This window comes from Arachis duranensis, chromosome 5 (genome assembly GCF_000817695.3).
Source record: "Arachis duranensis cultivar V14167 chromosome 5, aradu.V14167.gnm2.J7QH, whole genome shotgun sequence".
Lineage (NCBI taxonomy): Eukaryota > Viridiplantae > Streptophyta > Magnoliopsida > Fabales > Fabaceae > Arachis > Arachis duranensis.
The window spans coordinates 95,375,572-95,383,416 of NC_029776.3; the positions used below are offsets into that span (position 1 = coordinate 95,375,572).

General features: G+C 35.7%; 1 protein-coding gene across 1 annotated transcript; it reads right to left on the reverse strand.

Annotated features, from left to right (window-relative positions):
- Positions 1–663: 663 nt before the first annotated feature.
- On the reverse strand, positions 664–7,432 carry LOC107490594 (uncharacterized). The gene is made up of 5 exons (XM_021143241.2): positions 7,011–7,432; positions 3,514–3,732; positions 2,599–2,744; positions 1,752–1,870; positions 664–1,014 (listed from the first exon to the last, which is right to left on the reverse strand). The coding sequence occupies exons 2-5, from the start codon at positions 3,726–3,728 to the stop codon at positions 913–915; spliced, it is 582 nt and encodes a 193-aa protein (XP_020998900.1). The 5' UTR covers positions 3,729–3,732; positions 7,011–7,432; the 3' UTR covers positions 664–912.
- Between the last annotated feature and the right edge of the window lie 413 nt (positions 7,433–7,845).

Consider the following 7,845-nt stretch of genomic DNA (forward strand, 5'->3'; position numbering starts at 1 on the left):
ATTTTCCTATTAGATAATTTGCTAAACTTGTTTCATATGAGTTTTCTAGGTAACTTATCTATTTAATATAAACAAATTTTTAGAGGATTATCTTGTTAAAAAATTAAATCTTTTGAAAGTTAAAAAAATAATTTATTCACTGATTTGATGAATATGTTTTTTTTTTAAAAGAATACAACTAATACATTTTTTAAAATACATTATTTAATCCAAAGTATATTGAAATATTCATAAGTGACAATTTTTTTATTTATTTGATTCTGCTAGTGTAAAAATAATTTTAAAAAATTAAAATGTATTATGCGGAATCAATGTTGTTAGAAATCTTAGATATCTTGTATTTTCAATATTTAAAATATCTTGTATACTCTTCTTTGCATTGGGTAAGAGTTAGACGGACAAAAACTGAAATTTTACCTTTAAAAATTACAAGTTTAACAAATTCATGTATGCGTGGTTGGAGGCTTGGTTGAGTGGCATATCATATGCCTCCTTAACAACCACACTCGGGTTCAAGTCCATGGAAGGAAAAATGAACCCAAAAAGTGAACTCATGTAGTGTATGTATGCTAAAAAAAATAGATACATATCACCCAAAAAAAGAAGATACAAATTAAGCCATGAAATTTAATTGTAATCATGTATGCTAAAAAAAATTAGGAACCAACTATAAATGCATTTCCAAATACTTTTCTCACAGGAAATTGTTGTCTTTAGACCAAAGTCAGCGACTAGCCACCCCTTGAAACTTGATTCCTAATGAATACCATCATGACACATCTAAACCATATAGGATACATTGAATTTCATTAAAAATGAAATCTACATCAAATTTTACATTAAGTGGCTCTAAGTTATGGAAGACTAATCCATACAAAATTGAAAATACTGCTCAACATTTTGGATACTCTATTAGTAGAAGGAGATGCCATACAACAACTTCCGCCGGTGTTGTTTTTCAAAACCACCAACAATGTCATCAATGGTCTCTTCCCATGAATCAGTAGCTTCAATCTATGCACACAATGCATATACACATCATTAACTACGAAACACAAATCATAATATAAAATTCTAGACTAACCATCCAAATTAGTCCCCAAAGAATTTTACATCTGACACTGGTCCCTGACATTTTTGTTCTTTAGAAGTCCTCCATAATTACTTATGTCCGACAGATTGGTCCCTCCGTCGCTCTCAATCAAATTTATAAAGATGTATGTTGAAGAAATAAGTTCTAACATATTTTATTACAATATGATTAGGTCCTAAAAAATATCACAAGACAAATTAGTCACCTTTAAAACAATGGGGGGACCAAATTGTCCGATGGGAATAATTCTTGAGAACTTTTGGATAATAATTAGTTAGGAACCAAAGTGTCCTATCTGAAATTTCCTGAGGATCAATTTGGATGTTTATTCAAAATTCTAAAATGGCACATTGATTTTAGTCATGCCATTTTGTTGGTCTCTTGGGGCTAATGTTTGGCAAGTGTCGGAAAAACACGTACAAAATACAAAAAAAATTCTGTTTCTATCTTGAGCCAGTTACAAAATGGAGACATACGATTAAGATAAGCATCTAAGTTGAAAAATTCCTTTGACCATTTTTAGCATCGACTAGATACTCTTGCGAGAACTATGAGGGGTCACTTTGTTTGTCAATGGTGGAAATCCACACTTGACATACCATGTTAAATAACATGAATGCAAAGATAAAAATGCATTGCGTTTGAGTTCGAAACAAACCTCTTGACATAGATCTAAAGTAAGCCTTGCTCCTATGGCTGCTTCCTCATGGTTATCTTTCACCTCCAAGTTGATTACCAGCACACTTTTCATGTGAATGTGATTTCTATTGTGAAGATCTGCACTTTTTTTCAAGTTAGACCATTGTCAAACATTGATTTAAGATTGAAGAGTCATTAGACCCAAGTCACCCAACATGTTCTTCATTCCACATATGGCTATAACAGCTTTCTGAATTGTACATGACTAGAAGATAGATCATAGATTGGAACAAAAATATCCAAGAAGGCCTATGATTCTATGAATAGATTTAAATAAAATCATAGTTTCTGCAAGTCTGCAACCAATTGCAAATATATCTGAGAGCTATGTAGACAAAACAAGAGTGGACCACTCTAATTCCCTCAAAGCGCCAATAAAGTTCGTGAGGAAAATATTTTTCATCCATGAAAATTTTGACGCCATTCTTACCCCAGTAACACAAATGATAAAGAAAAAGCAGAGAAACACAGAAAATTAGTGAACTCCACTGGCATTGCAACTCTGCTGCTAATAACACACAGTTAGGAGACATTTTATTCACAAATATATTGCCTAATTCTTTTATATTGCAAATATATTGCTAAAACCATGGCTGATAATCCTCTCTTCGAAACTGCATTATAATGCCAATGGCAGACATCTCAGCTTAAAACACAAGCATGCTATTCAGTATGTTCTATCTACAATATACTAAGAAACAGAAGAAAAAAGCTTGTTTTTTGAATTCATTTATCCAAGACACCAGGTTCAAACTCAACAATCAGAAACAGCAAAAAGATTGAAACAAATCAGCAAGAATGACAACCTTCAATAACCATATCAAAAACTTTTTCCTCAAATGTAAATACCACATCAAAGGAGCCATCAGCAGCATTGTCTTGCCATCGTTGAGGTGCTGTTTTGACTGTTGAGTTTCTTTTAAGCATCGGCAATATTCCATTTCGTCTGTAGCTGTGCTCTTGTTAAGGTTTGCCATACACCCATACCATATGAAACAATGAACAGGGACTCAACTTCAAAGGTAAACACTAACACAAATGCAAACATTCAAATCCACCAGCAGAAACATATATCATATATGAATAGTATTCAATGGGTAACCCATTTAATCAACTCTGCATCTTATTCAATTCAATGAAGCCATTTGCTAAGGAATCACCTCTGCATCTTATTCAATTCAATGAAGCCATTTGCTAAGGAATCACCATGCACTCCAATTAAATTCTCGGTTCTACATCTATATGCCAAAAGACACAAATAAACAAATCATAGATTTGAAACAAGATTTCCATGGAAAAGAAGACAATTGCTTGATATGACCCCACCAAACATTGGAGCAAAACTGCATTCTTCTTAGCTAAAATTTCGATTTTTTTTTTCATTTTTTATTCTTTACCCATTTGAAGCAACTCATGATCTTTGATTTTCATTTTTGGCCAGCATAGCAAAAGGGATACATTTACATAAACAAATCATAATACACAAACAAAATTGAAGAGAAAAAAGTGAAGGATAAAACCGTTCAATGCAAAACACCATTCAAAGACTCAAGCAAAAAAAAAAAAAAATTGCATTCATTCAGCTTAAAAATTCGAACTTTTTTCCAGTCAAAGAAACCCCAGAAATTCGAATTTTCATGTTCAGCCAAAGAAATCAAGAGGGTAGAAGAAAATGCAGAGAAAACGAAAATTGACTCACTGAAGAAGTAGAAGAAGGATACAGTTCAGGGTCTTTTCTGCGAAGGTCATCGAACATTTGCTTGTAAGGGGTACCGAAATCGTAGACGTTGGGTTCTCTGAGGGAGGGACCAGGAAGCTTAACGTGCGCACCTGTGCCGTAAGAAGAGACGTCGAAGCCCTGCCTCTTTAGGAGGAAGTGCGCTTCCATGCTCCTATTCTGGTTCGATGAACACACCATGGCGTACCGATATCTCATTATTCTAAGAAAAAAATATTCAGTTAAGAGTGAACAACAATGGAATCCAGTGATTTTTCACCGCTAAGACGAAGAAGAAGAGGGTTCTTCAGTGTTGCGTACTATTACTACCAATGAGTTAGGGCTATTTTGCATTTTTTCAAAGTTGTAGAATAAAAATGTAAATTCCAACATAGTTATCAAAACCGAACCGGTAATCAACTCGGTTGTAGGCAAGGTTGCAAGAACCGAACCGGTCATTGACCGGTGAAGTGACTGGTTCAACGGTTCAATAGTCTAACCGGAATCAAACCATGATTGAACCGGTTTAATTAAATATACAATGAAATCATTAAAAATTCAATATACAATTTTAAATATTCAAATTTAATATTTTCTAAACCAATAAAGTTTAAAAATTTACATTTCACAGTAATTTGTTCATATTTTATCTTTTAGAATTCATAATAAAAAAATTTTAATTAACTTCTAAACTCTAATCAAGCTCAATTATTTGACAATCAAGATAAACACTCCAAGAGAAGAATTCTTGTGATATAAGAAACAAAGAAATGTATTCAAAAACTTAAAATTGAGAACATAATTATTGAGAATCAATACACATTGATCGTATTATTTTCAACACTTCCAAATATAATGTCTGCACTATATATATGAAAGCTATTGACCTGAAACAGAATAACTAACTAAATCAAGAGTTTACATGCTCTTCTTTCACTCTTTCTTAAACCAAATCTTGTTCGATTACATTTATATTCTCAATACTAATCAAGTATTCAACAAAAACTCAAAATCCAAAAATTTCTCGGCATCCAAAGCTATCAAAAGCCAAAGAATCCAAAAACAGAAAATTAAGCAAAGAGTCCAAACTCAACATCCAAACTAAATTCAGAATCACATCAGCAACAATCAAAAATCCCAACTCAAAACACAAAATTATTTCAGAAAATCAGCAAAAAGGATATTACAATAATAATTGTGCACCCAGAATAGACCAAAGCAGCTTCACTCACTTTCTGCTAGCTAGCTTGCCCACGGGTAAAGCCTAGCCTACTTTCTTGCTACAGATAGATACAGATATACAATTCGCTTCTATGGCTTGCATATGAGGGAAACTCAGAACTCAGAATAACAATTATTTTCGAAAATTTAACAAAACATTATCAACCAACAGATTTCAGATCTCAGCAACTCAAAAATGAACAAAAAAAAAATCAGCAACTCAATCAGATTTCAGCAACTCAGAATCAGTAAAATAACAAAATAAGAAAGCATAAATTGAAGTAGCTTTGCTTACGGCTGCGAGGGAGGAAGAGAAGTGACGGCGAGGGAGGGAGGAAAGTGAGCTCGGACAGAGAGGGGATCGAAGACAGAGGCTTGATGCGTGCGCGAGAGAGAGGGCTCGACGACGAGGACAGAGACACAAGTTCAGGGTGGCCGACGACGATGAGGACAGAGGCGGCAACGCCAACAGCAGCTCCAAGAAGACCTAGCGACGCGAGGAGAAGGGATCTAGGAAAAGAGGATCGGCGACACCGGGGCTGGACGCTGGCTTAAGAGAAGAGTTCGTCGGCGACGGCGGCGCTAGGAACTGGGCGCTGGCTGCTGCTGCTGTTGGCTGGGGGTGCTAGGGTTCCGGAGAGAGAGAGAGAGAGAGAGGGCTAGGGTTCCGTGGTATAGTGCTTGTGAGAGACAGAAAGAGAATGTGGAGGGTTTATGCAAGGTTCTGAGAACCGGACCGGTCATCAAACCGTTTTAGTTACTGGTTTACTAGTTTATTGGTCCAACCGGTGGTTCAACCAGAAAAATCGTTTTAAAATAGAATAATAAATAAATTATAAATATGCAAGTATTAAGTTGACGGTATAAGGTAGTATGAAGTTTTTCTAATGGAGTGGTGAATTACTCTCTTAGGATTTTCCTTTTTTTATATTAAATGCAAAATTGCGAGATGAAAGCATGATACCAAGCAAGTACAATTCCTCATCAGTACACAAAATGTTAAAAGAAATATCTCACAAGAATAGGAAGAATATCAAATGAATTATCATAAATCCAACTAAAAAATAAACATAGTACTCAGGATAAATAAATTTGATAACATTATTAATAACAAAATTGGTAGTGGACTAGTGCTAGAAAGGCTTCACCAAATGAAGGTGCATACAGGCTTTTAGAGACAATAGACTTGGATTTGTGCAGTAGCATTTTGGATGAGTTGTTTTGAAGACCATTTGGTAAAACTAAGCTTTGAATAGGTACAATACAGGCTTCACCAAATGCTCAACACACAGAAAGACAGTTTCTCAAGATACATAAATAAGTGCTCATCCTCTGAAAATAATCATCTGAATCGGTATAAGGCAGGAAAAAATGACCATAAGTCCCTTTACCTAAGTCAAAATAAACAACCATATCTGAACTCAACAATCAGCATTCAGCACCAAACATTACAAAACATTAACCAATAATCACACTAAACCTGCAACCAGCAATTACAAAACAGCAACAAACATGAGTACATTATAAAACATTCCAAAACAGTGATGACACTAAACCTGCATAGTAAATAATCTCAAAGACAATGATCACCAATATCCAGCAAATAAACAATAAATACACAACAACAATTTAGCAAATAAACAAGAACAAGACCTAAATAGAAAATCCAACAAATTAAGTCGCAGCAACCTAACAATTTGACAAATTAAAACAACAGCAGCCCAACAATTTACCAAATTATCAACTTAACAAATTCAAGAACAGAAAATCACAACAAAACAAAAAAAAATTAGAAGTAACAGAAGAACACAAGAACAATTAGCAAATTAACAAGTTTACAATAACAGTTAAAAAATTTACCAGAAGAACACTAATGCAAGTGGAATCATCATGCTAATATGTTTTCTGCAAAGATGCTATTTGTACAGCTAAAATTTCCTAATTACTATGATCCAATTATTCTAATTTCACATGCAATCAACTTAGTAAGTTTCTAAAAGCTAGAAATTATAAAACCAACCAGAAATATGGTTAAAGCATTTCATCAAACACGGTGAGTGCGGTAAAATTAAAACGAAATAAGAGAATTCAATGCTTAATTTCAATGTGATAGAGAAGAGAACATAACTATTGTAACTTTAATTTAGTCTATGAAAAAATCCAAACCACTACCAAATCAAATAATTACTTATTGTAATAGAAATCAGAAGTTGCAGAGTTTGAAGAAGAGTATTGGTGTTGTGTGAGTGTATTGTTTGGTGGCGAGTTTAGGAAACTCACGGCGGGGACAACAGAGAGCAGTTCGACGGCTGAGTGGAGGCGCGGGTTGGTCGCAGAGTTTGAAGCAGAGCAACGTGGCTTCCAGATGAACGCGAACTCGAACGGTGAACAGCGAGTGAACGCGAACGGTGAACGCCGAGCGAACGCGGACGAAGACGCTGCCGTGAACGGCAAACAAACGGCGACGGAAGCGCGGCTGAGCAGACAAAGACAACGGACGCCGAGCTCGAGGAAGCAACCGCGATCGGTGACAGCGAACAGCGGTTGAAGACTTGGAGCACGCGGGAAGCTAGATGACGGATGGCGAACTTTGAGTGCCACGGACGGCGGCAGTATGCCACTCCTTGTGGCGGTGGTGTAGGCTTACAGTGCTAGGGTTTTGTGGTTGCGTTTGTGTGATTTCTCTGACTGAAAGAAAGAAAGGGAGAACGGGAGAAAGAAACCAAGGAGCTCACCTTCTTTTGTGTAAACCGGCCGAGTTCTGGTTCGGTCTGACCGACCGGTTCAACGGTTTTTTGCCGGTTTTCTGATTAGTGGTTTTATATGCCTGACCGGACCGTTAATGCTGCCGGTTCGCAGTTAATCCGGTCCGATCAATCGGTTCGGTCTGATTTTTAGAATATTGGTTTTGGTTACTGGTTTGGGTTCCACTAACCAACGGCACCGTTTTGAGCACGGTTTTCGGAACATTAATTTTTTGTAAAACAATTTTGTACTTCAACCAAATCAGCTAAATGATCGGTTTCTGGTTAATTCGGTTGAACCAAAAAATCCGGTTCAATTTTTTAAACAATGATCGTAGGTCACTAATTTAATCGATAAATCACTTATTCTT